At 31.4% G+C, this 17,662-nt stretch overlaps 1 protein-coding gene across 2 annotated transcripts in view; it reads left to right on the forward strand.

The window, feature by feature from the left end:
- The window catches only part of LOC118190896 (very long chain fatty acid elongase 1-like), a 254,055-nt gene that overhangs the window by 191,068 nt on the left and 45,325 nt on the right, over positions 1-17,662 (forward strand). For both annotated transcript variants that reach the window (XM_085824138.1, XM_035361689.2), the window contains exon 2: positions 14,488-14,568. In XM_085824138.1, the coding sequence (XP_085680264.1) occupies positions 14,523-14,568 (46 nt within the window). In that variant the 5' untranslated portion in view covers positions 14,488-14,522. The remainder of the gene's footprint in view (positions 1-14,487; positions 14,569-17,662) is intronic.

Raw genomic sequence — 17,662 nt, forward strand, 5'->3', positions numbered from 1 at the left:
AAACTTGCGTAAATATAGGCTGTTCTTTGAAAAGCTGTACACTTGATTTTTCATTTAAATTAAAGCTGTAGCTTCAAACCATCAAGCTTTGGTTTCGTTTAGTTAATTATAGCAAAATACACAAGGATGTCTGCCTAAGGAGATGGATGCCTTCGTGAAGGACTTTCTAAGAAAAACTGCCTCGTATAAACGTTACACAAGGGGAAAATCATGAAAATGTTCATGCAGCCAGCCCGTTCGCCTGGATTCAAACTCAGGTCGGATCTACCAGTATCGAGCGATTTTACTGCTCGGGCGCTGGTAGGCTGAAACGTTTAGAATATGCCAGCTTGTGCAATTCCTGGATTTCGAAGTTAAGGAAAATTTTAAATACGCTTATCTCAAAACTTCATTTTTTTTTTCAGTACGTAAACGATATATCATTAGCAAAAATACTGCGGCGCTCATTATCCTATAATGGAAGAGATTCGGCATTCTTTCTCGCATTTTTGAAGTCTAACAAAAGCTGGAAGTAAATCATAGGATCTGGAATTTATTTCTAAACTTTTCGTTTTTGCTTGTCTATTTAAAACGAATATAACAAAGTATACAAAATCCACCTTCTCAATGGAAGAGTTGCCTTTGTAGAAGCTTTATAAATCGCGAATCACTGGTGGTGCTTAGGCAAACAGCTACAATGAGCTTTGAAAAACCGTTGGGTTTGCACCTTGGCCGATGGCGGCAGTTAGAAATAAGAGTAAAGTGCGGCAATTAGAAATAAGAGTAAAGCGCCACTTAAAAATAAAATTTGTATGCGAAAACAAAATGTGTAATCAAAACACGAGATTAAAATTGCAGGAAAACAATCCGCCGAGTTGGTGATGGAAAATCACAGGAAGAAACGTAGCAGAGCTTTATAAACTGATCGTTATTCCTTATTCCTGTTATACGTAGAAGAAACTACGATAAACACGCATGCAAACAGAACATTGAAAATCGATATGACTTCGAATACCGTTCACCGGTATTCGAAATCATATCGATCAATGTTCAGGGCTCATATCAAATGGGCCACTAGCGTAATTTTCGCATAAATTATTTTGATAGAAAAATATTATTTCTGTTTTTTAAATATGAAAAATATTTCAATAGTTACAATAAACATTAAAATCTATCAGGAAAACTCTTGAATATGAGGATATATTCGATATTTATATAAATCAAATACCTGAAAAAATTTCTTGAAATGAGAGGATTTAATTTCAACAAATTCTTCCCGCAATAAAATTACTAAACTAATCATAAATAGTACATGCAGTTGCTCTACAGAGGGTGTTTACATATTTTTAGAATGACTTCGGGGTCGTTTAATTAACGTTTAAAATGTAAAGAATGTTAGTTTTAAATGTTGGATCTAATAGCCGTTTTTTCTGGATTATAAATCTGCATCATGATTTCAATGATAGAAAGGCTTTTCGTAAAATTTCCACGGGTGTTAATTACCATTCCTTTTCCACTGCTTTCCAGAATCCATCAATCGCTGTAGTTTTGCGCTTAGAAAAAGAGACCAAAGATGAAACGCCAGGAAACTTCGCAGGAATGCGTGGCAAAGCTATATACAGTGCCTGCATCTGTCTCCATCTTTTCAATAAATGTAGAGGTACTTTTCGAAGTATGACTTACTGCTTTGTCTTGATAAAAATTTCATTCTTCAAAATTCGCTGGAATAAAGAAATAGAGTTTCATCTGGATATACCGGACATAAAACTTTCTCTGAAGCACGTTGAGATAATTTTAATATTTTTTCCACTCTTCTTATTTTTAATTTCCTACTGTAAGAGAATGCTGCGACAACCATTAACGTCTTACTGAAACTTTCTTTGCATTGACGAATAAGGTCTGTACATTTTGTTCTCTTAATTTTCTATACTAAATCGGCTTTTAGTTTAGCAATTTGCCCAGAAAGGCTATTAATTTCGTTTTGGTATTTTGCGTTGATTCTCAATAAACGACGAATCACTTTTTAAATTGTTGCCACCCAATATTAGAGCCGTGTATTACATTTGAATAAATTAAATAACGAAGAATCTGCATAAGTGTATGTATGTTTCTCGCATTGTGATAAAACAACTAGAGCCATTAAGTTTTGAATAACGTACGTGTCCACTCAATTACGGGCATCTGGAAGCTCAAATTTTGTATCTGGAATTTGTTTTAATATCTTTTTCACATTTTGTAAAGCATTTATGAGTTTTTAATTCAGAAACTTCTAATTTCAAGGTGAGCAATGACAAACTGTACGGAAAAAAATTATCTCCAGCGCGCGAAACTGTTTATCGGAAATTCTTAATGATATGCTCTTTCAAATATTTTGTGATATTGCCATTGAATTGAATTTTATGGTTTAAGTGCGAAGAACATGATATTTAATAAATAAAGATAATACACCAACCTTTAAAAAACGCCTCTCTGAGCGTAATTTAAATTCGAATGCTTTCAGAATTTTTATTGTTGTTGTTGCAGTCATTTAGATCATCAAAGAATCACAACATACTTGTATTTCCATTTATCTCCTACTAAATAGTTTTCTTACAGAGTTCTACAAAATGTATTGTAACTGCTGAGCAATATGCCTCGGCAAAAGATAGCGAATAGTATGTTTTTTTTAGCTTCTTTAAGTTGTAGTCTACATTTAATATTTTATTTATTATTGCTGCAGATGTATTTAAAGACTTATTCAGAAGTCAAACAACAAAAATCAGCGTTATATTTTCAAAATTTCTGGCAATAGTATTTGAAATGTTGAAAATATAACGCTGATATTTGTTGTTTGACTTCTGAATTAGTATTTATTCGGCGTGTTATTGTGTCTTAATTATTTAAAGACTTTGCAATTTATTTCTGCGCCGGAGAATTTTGTCTTGTTACCAGCGATTTAAATTTATAAACATTAGAAATAGTATATGCCTTTTTCGAATGTTGTTCTCTTTCCGATTAATAATGTTGCTAATTTTGCATTTTGGAATTTTAATACCACGCATTACACAATACCTTTGAATTATCGAATAGGAACATTTTCTTCGAAAAGCGGAAACAAGTCCTTCAATCCAGAGCTTGTTTAGGTTAGAAATTTTGAAAGAATATTAATTTGAAAGCAACGCACGATATTTCTCATTTCAAATAATAAGCTATTGCCAGAAATTTTAATTCTAAAACTCTTTTTTTTTTCTTTTTTTAAATTTTTTAACGAAATCGTTCTAAAAATGTGTAAAAGTCCTGTGTATGATGTGCAGTCTTTAGATTATTAGCCTTATGGAGCGTTAGCCCAGAAGGGCTATTAGTCTCGAAACGGCATTTTGCCTTCAGTTCACTATAAACAACGTATCACTTTATTAGTTGTTGCCACCAAATATTATCGCCCTGTAATATATTTAAAGAAATTAAATAATGGAATCTGCATGAATGTATATACTCTTCTCACATCGTGAAAAAACGACGGTACCTAGAACCGCCAATTTTTGACTAACGTAATCCTCCACCCGAACATGGGACATGAAAGCACCAATTTTGAATTTCGAATATGTTTTATTGTTTATTTCATATTTTGTAAAAAAATTTAATTTAAATGAATTTAATAATTTAAAAATAAATTATTAAATATTTAATTTAATAATTTTTTTAAAAAAATTTTAAAAAAACGAATTTTTGACTAGCAAACTCAAGGATTTGAAAGCGAGCAATGGCAACACTGTACGAAAAAAAAACAATTTTATCTCCAGCGCACGACGCTATCGGAAATTCTAAAGATTGTTTTTAAATATTTTTAGCCTAAAGGGACATCAGCCCAAATGCTTTCAAAATGTGTATGTGTGTAAATGAAAAAAAAAGAGCCCATTTGGGTGTAACATAAAATCTGAAATCTTTCACATTATTTTATGACTTATTTTTTCTTGTATACATAAAAACAGATATTCATGTTGCACGGAAACTATGCATTTAATTTAATAATTTTAAATTAATTGGTACAAAATTCCAATTCTTAGTACCAAGAAAAAGTAGGAAATACTAATAATTAAATGCATTAAATATAGAAGGGAAACCGTGTAAGAGATAATTGTTTTTCTCATGTACTAGAGATAAGATTTCTTAATTTGAGAGTAGATTAAAAGTGAACTTTAGATTGGATTAAAGAGCTAAAAAATAAAAGAAAAATTTACTCGAGTTAGCTGATTAAAGGATAATAATGCTAATGCGATTTAACTTACTTCCCAGGGCCCTTACACTCCGATTCTTATTTCATTATTTACGTCTGGAGATAATTTATGCATTCTCCGTGTAACATTTCCTTAGAATTAATTGAACTGGCAAGCAAAATTATTAAATTCCTGTATTCTGATAAATTCACAATAATTTAATCTAATCCATTTCATTAAAAAAGGAATACGTAAAAAAATATTTTGTTAAATTGTGCATTTTAAATCAGGAATACTCTTTTTTTTATTTTTACCTAACCCAAGAACAAGAACAGTAAAAAAGAAGTTCTGAAGACAAATAGATCGGCAGTAACTTTTGTTTTGTAAAGTTCATCAGATAGTTTCTGGCTTTTCTCCAAATGTTGCAGCTTTATAGTTGGACGACCTCAAGTGCCATCTTCAAGAGGTTTTTTCCCCTCCCTTTCTCAGATTTCATAATTACGTCGATTTAGAAATATCTTATGTAACTTGCTTGCAACATGATTACTATAAATATTCATCTTAGTTTAAAAATATAATTTAAAGGATAATACAGAAATTACATTGGTCTGTTATAAGGTACGTACAAATTTTACGCAGTGAACTTAAATCCTGTAAATTTAAAGTAAATTTTCGTAAGAAAGAAACTCACCAGTCGTTGAGCGGATAAAAATTGCTAGCTCGACCCTGTATACATGTTTCTGTAGTTGTCCTCCAAGTCAGCAGATAGCAAGGTCAAACTTTTTCCTTTCCAACGCTCTAGACAGTGACGTACGTATCTTTTCTATCTGCTCAGACTTACGAGTAAAGAAAATTGACGTCAGCAACCTGGTTGGGCTTCGTCAGAAGAGCGAACATTGTAGTAGAGTAAACTTGGTTATCCCTATGTGTAAAGTGAGTACGAGCCAGTTGCCTTTAAGACGTCTTTAAGTATCCATCCCCTCAGACAGATATCCCACGTGTATCTTTCCCTTTATTGATTAACCATTAGCAAATCCTTCCCATAAGAAGGCAGCCGTCGTAGTTCTTACCATATTTTTATTAAACAAAGAAATAAATTGAAATACAATTGAAATAAAAGATGAAGAAAATTTAAATTGAATAAATCTGAAACTTAATAACTTCCAACTTATCTTGAAATCAGTTTTTTTCCGCTTCAGGATTATTCCAAAGTAAATACTAATTTATGATAGTAACAAGTGATCTCAGGATAATGTCTGAAAAAATAAATGAACTGCAAAATCACCGGACCCGCAGATTAGCATTTCAGTAACTATATTCATTGATAGATTATATTATTTAAAATTACTCCTATACTCAAAAGATTTCCCTAAGGAAAAATAATTGTAAGAGAACAGATGCACCAATCGTTTCATTAAATGACAGAAAATCCCACAGTATATTACAAATCAATATTTTCTGTTCTGTGAGAAAATTCATTACTGGCCTAGCCCACCAGCGGCCGAGCGGTAAAGTCGCTGAACACTGGTAGTTCGGTCCGAGGTTCGAATCCCGCGAACGGGCTGGCTGCATGGGCGTTTTTGTGGTTTTCCCCATGTGTAACGTGTATACGAGCCAGTTTCCCTTAGAAAGTCCTCCATGAAGGCATCCCTCCTCTTAGGCAGATAGTCCTCGAGGCTTTGCCATAATCACACACACATTACTGGCCTAACTCTGGCATTGGCGATATTTCAGTGCATGTAGTAGAAGTACAGCACTCAAATGCTATCTTCAAGAGAGTGGACGCTTTCGGGGTGGATTTTCTCAAGAAAACATATTTCAATTGAAGTTACACATTAAGAAATCTCAAAAGACACCCATGCAATCTGTTCTTTCGTAGGATTCGAACTCAGATAGAGCAATCATGTTTAGAATTGACGAGTTTCTGAACTCGGTTGGTTTGGTTAATTTCATTACGGCAAAGCACCGTATGAGTTAACTTAAGGAAGGGATGCCTTCGTTTAGGGTTTTCAAAGGAAACCTGGCTCATACCAACATTACACATGGGAAAAAGCCATGCAGCTGGCCTGTTCCCCGAGATTCGAATTACTAGCTTTATCCGTCTTATCCACTTAGCTAAAAATTTTCCAAAAGGAATTCTTAGTAACTTCATGTTTTTACAAGTTGTAATTGTTTGTTAAAATACTTGTGCATTTAAACTTTAATTTAGAAATACTTTTTCTAACTTCGCCATAGAGCTATTAGTTTAATTCATTTAAGGTGATATTTATAATAAAAATGTAGTTTTTTAATTAGCTAATAGCGCAACCACCTTGGCGTCATTTGGCAATTTTTAACAGATGAAAAAGCATAATGATACAAGGCATCATTCAATTCAATTGCGAAAATTTATTATATACCATAAGTATTATTATCTATATATTTTATATTCTAACTAATTTACACCTAAATGAATCAGTAAAACTTACTTACAAGCTGGTTTTTATTTCTCTTCTTCTTATGATAGCTTTTAATAACAGTTTTTTTTAGCATTCCTTTCGCAAAATTTGCGACAAAATTCTGTATTTCTTCAGAAATTTTATCGCATTTAATTCCATTGCTGGCAAATTCCACAAGTACATTAAAATTGGGCTTAAGGCAAAAAAATCACGGTTTATCTTTGAAAACCGTTGACTGATGGATTATAAAGAATGATCATGTGTATGGTTGCCAGAGTCTGGGCTATTCTGAAAATTTGGGGTCTTCTCTTAAAGTAATTGCGATAATACGTAAAAACCCTTTTTATTACATTTTACCTTTTAGTTCACTCATGGTGTTTCAGGGGCGACCGGGGGATGGTTGCATGGGTGTTTTCGTGGTTTTCTTCATGTATAACCTATACCAATTTCCTTCAGACGGTCCTCCACGAATGCATCCCTCCTCTTAGGCAGATAGCCGTCGAGTGCTTTGCCATAATTGAATAAACCAACCATGGTATTTCACCATCAATTTTTAATAAACTTCCAGATAAGCTGTTATAAACTTCAGCTTTTTTACGCACACAGTTTGTGACAATGCAGTGTGGAGAAGCGATATTTTCAAAATTCGATTGTAATGTTTAAACGATTTTTCGCACATATCTTTCTTTAGCAAATGAACTAAAAATCTTTGAAATTTACTGTTTGTATAAAAAGATAGAATGAGAAAAAAAACTCTTAATAGGAGTTTATTTGAAATTTTTAACGTAACTTCTCATTTTTGGGGCATTTTCGGTAATCGCTCGATTTTTTTTTCTGCCATTTTACATAGCGGAATTGTTAAAAATAAAAGAGTGATTTTCAGTGTTTAATAACGGTTCTTCAATCAATTAATTTAATTGATAACGTGTAATTAAGACTAAAAGGAAAAAATGATTTAAAACAAATAGGTTTTATTTAAAACCCATAAAATAATTAGTGAACTAAAAGGAGAAGAATAACATACAGTTTAAAAAATTTTTATACAATAAGTTTTTATTAAATTGGATTATGATACTTAATCCACTGAAAAAAAGAAAAATAATTTATCATGTGGTTTAATGGGAATAATTAATTAAATAATTCTATTTACAGAATTCAGCTACAATTTTATATGGCGAATAATAAAAGCGTGAGGCCCCTAATTAAGGAAATTTATTAATTTAATTACATTGTGAAATATATAAAACTTTATCATTTTCACCATGGATGTCCTATTCTTTTATTATTCGTGATATACAATTGTAGATAAATTTTGTAAAGATAATTATTTAGTTCCTTGTTCCAATGAAAGTGCATTATAAAGTATTTTTCTCCTCTTAGTTTAGGAATAAATTTTAAATGAAAGCTTATTTTTTTAAATCTTTTTCTAAATTACCAGATTTATATTAATTCCTTTGTGTCATATAAAATGAAAGATTAATTCCTGGGATATAAACTCGAATCGAATTACTAATGTTCAATGATCTGATTTATTAAAGCACTGGTGACTAAAAAAATTTTAAGGAGGGAATCTGTAGCGTATTATGGAATATTATCAATCTTTATTTTTAATTTCTCGTTTTAAAATTTTTAAAATACCCGTGCCTTTATTTATAATGCATATTGCAGTATCATCCTGCACGCTACATACTACTACGCAAAAACGTACTTCATACTCACAATGTTCATAGTCTTCTGCGACCAACTCGGATTTCAACTTCAATTACTTAAATTGAGCTCGCACATGAGCATTTTAGTATTATTCGTATTTAATAAATTTATTTTTTGTTCGCGTTATAATAAAATTTGGTTTATTTGATCTGTTATGAAAATGTTAAAACAGAAATTTTGATTTATTAAAAATATGTTAAAAACATTTTTGTCAAAACTGATGTGTACAAAAATAAGCCATTTCCTTCTTTTATGAAAAATAGATTAGTAACTTATTTACCAAAATTATTATTATTCAAGTTAGTTCGCATAAGCAGAACTCTATTACATTACGTGATATCTAGAAACGACTGTAATGGAACGAAAAATTGATAAAGTCACATGTCCATTCAACTGAACAATTCTTCATTGCAATTATAGTTCACTGCAGCCAAATTAACGTTAAGTTTTTTTTAACAGCTAAAATTCAACTTACGCACGTGCATTTTAATTCCCGCTATTTACCGCGCTGAAGTTATTTTGGAGCTATCATGTCTCAAAACTCAGAAGTAAACCTAACTGTAACTTTCACCTTTTAATATTTTTCCTTTCGTACGTTAACGTTTAAGAATTTATCTTCTTTTATAGTGCTACGTTATGATTTATTTAATCATAAATTATAATAATGTAATTAATATTAAAGTGAGACTATTTATTAAGCAGCAGTTTTGACTCGCTTTTATTATACTATTTTTGTTAATAATAATTATTAAAGGTAAGACTTTGATTACTAATTGATTAGATTGCATCGTAAATATAATAGCCTACAATTTTACTATAAATCAATGTCGTAACAAAAATGATTAATTAACTATCTAGATGCATGTTCTTAATTTAAATTTTTTATTATCACGTAAATAAAATTTAGAAATTTAATTATTTGCAACAAAATTTTGAAAAATTTTTGTACGTATTTAAATATCTGCATAAATATAACTTATTTGACGTTACCAGATTTAAACGACTTCAAGTAAATTTCATCAAACTGAAAAACGTTAGTTCTAGTTATTTATAATTTGAAGATTAGATTTTATCTTCTCTGTTTATTTTCAGATTATTGGCTTTAGATGAGTAGGAGAATTGTCAATAAAAATTTATTGATGTTACTTGTCAGACAAAATTCAAAATTGCTTCTAAATCTAAGCTATAGTATAAGTATGAATATTATTTTGTGTATTAATTTAATTTAATCTTCACAACTATTTTTGTTAAACTTTTCTGTAAAACCAATTCATGCTACTTAAGTATTATCGCAACCACCTTAGCAGAAATTATTAAAATGCAAGAATGCGGGGGGCCAATCTCTGATAATCACGTGGCGTAACAACTCTTCAGATAGCCAAGCTCTTCAGTTTAATGTCGCCAATTTCGTATACGTTCTTTTTTGTTGCATTCCAAATTCCAACGGTTTTTATAGACAAATCGTGATATCTTTTGTCTTAAAAATAATTGTAAACATCTGCTTGTGGATTTTGCCTGCACACTAGAGAAAAGTGAGGTAAAATTTCTGCAGAAATATAGTGTTATGCCGCAAAATTTGTAAAAGAGACAATTGCTTTCACACTCTTCTTAAAGCAATTTTTATTAAACTCCCGCCAAAACAAAAGAAAAAAAAGGCCACTTGTAAGTACATTTTTTGATTTTGTTTGGGGGCAAGGAGGATAAATATCTAGTTAAAACGTAAAATATATCTGTAATAATAACTTTATGTGTAATTAATAGTGATTTGCCTTATAAGTCATCAATGTTTTTCTTCGATAAAGTTCCCCCAATTGAGCCAAGGTGTTAGCGCTAATGCTTAGGCATCCGATTCATTAGCATGAAATCTACAAATAAAGAAAAAAAAAACCTTTTCGAATAAAATTTTATCATTGTATTAGTCTCAAGAAAAAAAAAATTATTCACATTTATAACAATATAATTTATTTTGTTTTAATAGAAACTACCATGCATTTCATAATGTTTTAAATAGGGTATTATTTTCTATAAAACTATAAGAATAACATGAAATTATTTTTAAAATATATTTTTTCAAAAATTTTGGAAATATAATTCTTGCTAACACATTAGTCATTGAATAAATAGAAATGGAAGACCCCAAGAAAATTCTTATCTTTTATAGAACATTATAATACATACATTAGAACATATAGCACAGCAGTTTACAGAACATATAAAATATTTAATGCATCAAGTTACTATTTAGTAAGCGGCTCGCCAGCGGTCGAGCGGTAAAATCGCTAAACACTGGTAGTTCCGCCCTGGGTTTGATTCCAAGCAAACGGGCTGGCTGCATGGGTGGTTTCGGAATTTTCCCCCATGTGTAAACGCGTGTATGATCCAATTTCTCTTAGAAAGCCATCCACGAAAGCATCCCTCCGCTTAGGCAAATAGCCCTAGCTTGCTTTATTATAATAAGCTAAACCAACTACTATTTAGTAAGCAGAGTAAACATTTCCTGAATTCAATAACTCGGCTATTATGTATGTATAAGTAAAGTATCTTACACACTTTGAAAAAGAGACATAAATACAATTTCTCTGAATTGGTATTCACAATAAACCCTAAATAAGAAACACAAACTAATAAATATGAAAGAAAACTAATATATCAGGTACAGGAAATAAAAGCGTAGTAAATAATAATGTGAGAAAAAATATTTTAAAGCATTAAAATCGTAAATGGGAATATTGGACTTAATTTACCGTTTAATGGTTTTAGACAATAACATTGAATAAATATTTTAGAAGCAGTCTGAATACTTGAAGAGCAAACTGTGAAATTTTTTATTATTTCATTTGTAAACTTGCACTTACAACGATCTTGAAACAGAATTATTAAAGATCCTTCGTTGGTTCTACTTTGCTTACATCTTAGCTAAACTGCAGGTTTTTCTGTACCGATGTCTTTTTCAGCTCCCCAGCCAAACATTGGTCGACTTGATAAGACCGCTAAACACTGGTAGTTTCACTCGGATTCAAATCACGGCGTAAGGAATGGCTGCATGGTCATTTTCATGGTTTTTCTGATATCGGCCAAAACTGCAAAACAGTTACTGTTAAGAAATCCTCTATGAAAGCATCGTTTGCCTTTGTTAAATAACGCTAGCGTGTTTTGTCCTGTTTTTAACAAACAAAAATAACTTCAATTCTATAAGTAAAGAAAAGTCGGTTAATACTGATAAGTATACATTAGTTTTAGTATCCAAATGTAAATACATCAAATTATCAACATTTCGGAAGATGGGGCTCCTGGTGTCTACCAGAGATAAGCAGGTATATGCCCTTTGTTCTCCACAATGCAACGTTTATTGAAGAATTAAGTTGCATTATCATACAAGGGTTAGGTGAATTGGTCATTTGGGGGGTACAGAAGATGCAATAAAAATATTGCAATGCCAGAATTTAAGTTATCAGCAAAGTGAATGAAAAATACCCATTATCTAATAGTTAGTGTGGTTGCCATTTGTTGAAACAAATTTAATATTCTAAATAATTTGGGTGGCCTTTCAAAATATCCGATCGTATTTTAATAAGGTTCAAACTGATATTTGCATTTGTTGTTTGATCTATTGTGACAAAGCACATCCTGGCCACTTAAATAAAGCGATTGGTACTTTTCGCAGAGAACTTTCTAACGCATTACATACTATGCCCAAAACCACCAAAATGCCTTTGCAGTTTGACAAGATTTCGATTTCAGAAAAATGAACTGGCTACATGAAAGTTTTAGTGGTTTTTCCAATGCGTAATGTGGGTACGAGCCAGTCTCCCTTCGAAAGTTCGTCACGAAGATACCTGTTTCTTTAGGCAAATAGCCCTCGATGGAGTGATTTGTTGTAATCAACTAAATAAAACTAAATTAGCAAAACTGTCAGTTCTTGGCGGTCTTACCTACTCGACCATCGTGGGCGATTCTCTTTGATTAAACTTTCCATGTTATGAAAAGCGCACTGGTTCGCAATATGCAGTTAAAGCGTTAAAAGTACCTATCCAGTGACCTCGTTGAAATTATTCAACGAGTTAAATCTGAGGATGATTCCAATGCAGATTAATTTAGTTGCATAATATGACAGAAAGTAGCTTTAATTAAGAGATCTGACTGATTGTGTAATAAATAAAGTGCATTTGAAGCTTTATGATATAATGTTATTATTTTTTCTATTTTTAAAAATTTGTAACTTAAATTTTATTTCCAATTTTTGTAAGTTCCTTTTGTAGAAGAAATATGAGCAATCGCACCATTTCATGTATCAATTATCTGTTTTATTAGTGTTATGATTGCATATATATTCATTTGCTCCAAATCACAATTAAAATTCCAATCATAATTCGGTAAAACCACTTCACCCTGTGTTGAAAGTTAACCAACTGAAGGGAATATGTAAAATAAAGCCAAGGTTTATTTATTGCAATGTAGTTGTTACGTTACTACAATTAACTTCCTTCGAGTACAGACTAGCGAAAGTTTATGATGATTGAAAATAGTATCCTTAGTATTTTAAAAAATGCTGACAAAAGTATGTAACGTATATCTTTGTAAAAGCGATGATCAGAAGATGAAGTCACTTCCACAATAATAATAAATAAAGGATAATAATAGATCATACGACTTTTTAAAATAGTACAGTATTCAGGACGGCAAAAAGTTCAGTTGAAAAAATTGTTCAAGGGAATGGGGATGATGAATTTGTTTCTGTCATTTCAATCAGGCTTACAATTTGGTAACTGCTTTTAAAAGTTACCTTACCCAGGAAAACTACAAGTAGTTTCTAGTTATAATTCCTTTTGCTAACAAGCTCATATAATATAATAAAAAATTTAAAAGAACGCTTTCTTTGCAATATTATTCACAAATTTCCTTTCAGATAAATCATATATTACATTGCAATAAGGCTCACCAGCGGCCGAGCAGTAAAGCAGCTAAACACTGGTAGTTCCGTCCGAGGTTCGAATCCCGCGGACGGACTGTAACGTATATACGAAGTTAGATTCGCTTAGGAAAATCTCCACTACGGCATCCCTTCTCTAAGGCTGATAGCCCTCGAGGCTTTTCCATAATCTCATAAACCAAACCAAAAATAGCAATGAAGAAACCAAAAAGTTTCGAATTCGCTCTAAGGTTTAACCAAGGAAAACCTGAGTGCGAAGGGTTAACAGACTGTTGTATACGAAGTGCAATACCTGTATTTCCATCTTTGATTTCTTGCGATTTAAAACAAAATTACAGCATTTTATTATTATTCGCACCACACAAGAAGTCGATAGATGATTCATAACTTTGTGAATTGGTGAAAAAAATTTATTTGTGTATCTTTACAGCTAATAGGTAGATGTTTATAAATGGCAATAAAAAGGAAAAAAATAATCTACGTGGCCGATACTTACATTTTTACAACTAAAGGATAATGTTCAGAATACAGTTCAGGGAGAGGACCCTGATTAGGGAAGTGATAAAATATAAAGCGTGTAAATTCACCTGTACTCAAATGCATATTTGCTACGCCAATGCGTGAGTTGGCTGTCATCGCGTATATACTCTAAAATACGCCAAAAATATGGCAGTTGTTCTGTTCAGAAAGTTGGAACTATAGAAATGAGAATAATCAGAAAGTACCGTTTTTCTTGTTAAAGTGTTCCTGTTTTGTAACATGAAAAAGATCAAGCCTGACCAAAATCATCTAAGAACCATGCTCTATGCTTTTCACTCTCTGTACAACAACAAAGTCGAAATAATTATCAACAGAAAATGAAGGCTTTGTTTTTTTATAATGGTTTCGCTTGACAGGTTTCGCCAAAAGCTGGTTTGATTGTATTGGCCACATACTTCATTACAATAAAAAACTCTAAAGAAAATAGTAGTCAAGATTGACAGGAGAATAGTTCAATCCTTATAATTATCATAAATTTTCTTCATAGACAGCCATCCATTTGTATCTATTTATGGCAATTTTTTTTCTTTCCCTTTTTACTGTTAACTATTTAACAGAGCTAATAGAAAAGACCTTCATACTAATTGTATAATCAGCTTGCTTGTTAACTGTTATATATATATATATGTGTGTGTGTGGTAGCAAAGAAATTAGGTTAAAAACTGTGATACTTATTATGTTTATCTTTCTTTGACAGATTAAATAAACGCACAAGTTAAGTCTCCAAGTACAATGATCAACTTCACGCAAAAATATCAAGACTTTCTGGACAGTGGAGGTAAGACATATACTAATCTAGATTTTTTTATAATAATTATTTTACGAATCATTGTAAATTTTAAATCATGAAGTGTAATAAAATAATTTGGATATAACCAAATTGATTATACGACAACAAAATTCTTTAATTACGAATTCTTAATAAATATTTAATTAAGAAAACAAGGAAGTATGAATTTCACAGGAAAATGTATTCTTAATAAATCTTTAATTATGAATTCACAGGAAAAAAAGATAAAATTAATGATGTGATTCTGTGACAACAAAAACTTTTCAAATCTTGAATTTTATCTTGTTTTCCTGTAGAAATCATTATTAATGATTTAATTAAAATGCTTTTAACAAAGAAAGGATAGAACTGGCTTTAAAATTCAGAACTTTATAGTTCATTTTATAAAATCTTAACTTTCCATTCCGAACTCTTAAAGAAATAATTAATTAAAAACTTTAAAGAATCATAATTCTTTTTTAATATAAGTAAGGTTGTGACCTTAAATATCTCTATTCTTATTGTGGAATGTAACAATAAAAGGGTACTTACATATTATTCCTGATCGCAAGAAATATATCTACTCAGATATATGACGTAATTCTGTGACAATACATCTACGCAGATATATTTCATGACCGGCCAAGTAGCGCGATTTAGCGCCAGTTACGGAAAAGTGTGCCTTTTAGAATTCCACAGTAACGATTGGCGATCGTTGTCGAAATTTCGACTAGTAGTCGACGGAGTAATACGTAAGTAGCAATAAAAGTTATTTATATCTTTTTATTTTAATAGATATTGAGTTATTTTAGAAACATCTCCAAGGAAACCTGTTAGCGGAGTTTATTGATTACAGTTCGCCTCACGGATTTCTTATTTTTGAAATATAGAATGTGTTGCCACTTGAGAGAAATATTTGTGGTAAGTTCTGTAAGCGAACAATCCAATGAAAAAAATGACACAGCTACGTCTTGAATAATTCTTTTTTAAAATTAAATGATTGCTCGAATCTTCATGTGATATTAATTTGTGATGAATAATTTCATAATAAATATCGTTTCCAACGATCTGGCACTTCTATTTTTCATAAGTCCTTTTGAATGATTTTCATTTTCCACATATTGAATTCGTGAACTGGGTTATATGGCAGACGAACGCGCATGGTTGCACGATTAATTTTCGTAGTTTTTCTCAGTGTGTGACTAAATACGAGCTAGTTACCCTAGAAAGCTTTCCATGGAGGCATCTCTTCCCTTAGGCAGATAGCCTTCGTGTGCTTTGCCAAATTTAATAACAAACTTGAATTCCTGGAGAATTAATGCTTAAACTACTAAGCTAATCACAATTCTTGAATTTAAAATTATTTTATGGGCATTAATCGAAATCTGCATATGCAGATTAGTAATTCCAGCTTTCAAAATACAAAAAAATGCTTACATATTAGTGCAACCACCTCGGCGCAGATTTATTTCTTGGCTGTAGCTTCTGACAGAGAAAAAACCAATAAATAACTATTATAATCTCCCAAAAAAGTAATTCAGATTTCTAATTCTAGCTTTACTTGCAAATAAATTCTTAAAATTCAAGCACCAATAAATTTAAATATCACGCTGGCAGTTGTTAAATTTCTACGACTTTGTATAAATTCAACTTTCAACTTTGTTAAATCATTATAAATTAAGGTCTTTTAGGAACTTACGTATTATCGCAACCAGGTTGGCGTTATTTGTAAGTTTGAGCAAAAAAGTATGAATAGAAAGAAAATGTACATTTATTAATTACAGGTAATTTTTAATACAGTTTTTTATATTATTTTGTTTTAAAATATAAAATAGCCATTAAACCCTTCGGTTTCGAATTTGAACAAGTTGCAGAATTATTTTTTCGGCGGAAATCTTTTTTGGCTATTGTTTTTAGCACTGATTGAAAACCGTATTCGCCATAACCATGTACACGTCGACTTATTTTTACTTAAAAAAACATCCCAGAATTGCACAAAAATGGCATTGCGCACACTTTTGACTTTATCCATATACACTGCTATTTTCTCATAAATTACAAAAATTTGCACGAAAATGCAGGAAAATTTTGTGAATCTCCACATGCTCTTTTTACAAAACTATGTATAACACGTAGGGTTGCCAAATTTCGCAATTTATGCGAATTTTGGCCTGGTTGCGTTAATACGTAAGTACCGTCTTTTATTTCCAACTTTGTTAAATCATTATAAATTAAGGTCTTTTATTGATTTTTCCTCCAATGCCCGGTCTTAACCTTCTATAGTCATTGGCTACTACTAAGGCCAAAAGCGGTGGTCACTTTGTTATGGAAGCACCTAATAGGTAGGCCACTGTTGCCTCCTATGAGGGACAGACAAATTATATCAGTGCTTCTCCGGAATCTAAACCCGGGCGCTTCGGTATGACAGTCAGAGTCACTAACTACTTTTACGTCGGGGAGCACATTTGTTGAATATTACACCTATTAGTTTTAAAAAAAAGTGGTGAACAGGAACTCAATGTAATTACAGCCAAATATGTAAAAGAAACTGTTATTTTAAAGGCATGGAAAATCACAACGACTTAGTTGTATTTGTACCTGGGTTTAATTTTCATAAACCATCTAATCTAAAAAACATGAGTAATATAAGGCCAGATAAACAGTTGTAAAAATTCGCACCATTCCTACTGCATTTCTTAATTAGCGCGAAGTAATTGAGAAAGCATTCCACGTATACTTTTCGCACGAGTAGATAAGTTTTTGCTGCTGTGTAAGTTGTCATGGTAACAACAACGCAAAGCTTTAAAGTAAAGGAATAAATATATTGTTAAGCTAAATTTGTTGGGGAAAAGAAGCGAGTTTTGTGTCAGTGAATGTAGGAATTTATTTATATGTTTCTTTGGTTGCAAAATTACTAAAATAAAGATTCCGAATCATTCCTTATGGATAAAAAACTGCGTTTTGTAATGTCTTGAAAAAACTGAAATCAGCACTTGGATAAAAATGGGAAAATAAAAAGAATAATATTCCAGCTTTCTTTATTATAAAATGTTTTCGATGATTATAAAAAAGAATGGTACTTAACCGATTATCCTCATTCCAA

The sequence above is a fragment of the Stegodyphus dumicola genome, chromosome 9, assembly GCF_044657685.1.
Source record: "Stegodyphus dumicola isolate Sdum_Otavi_A_Nest chromosome 9, ASM4465768v1".
Classification (NCBI taxonomy): Eukaryota; Metazoa; Arthropoda; class Arachnida; order Araneae; family Eresidae; genus Stegodyphus; species Stegodyphus dumicola.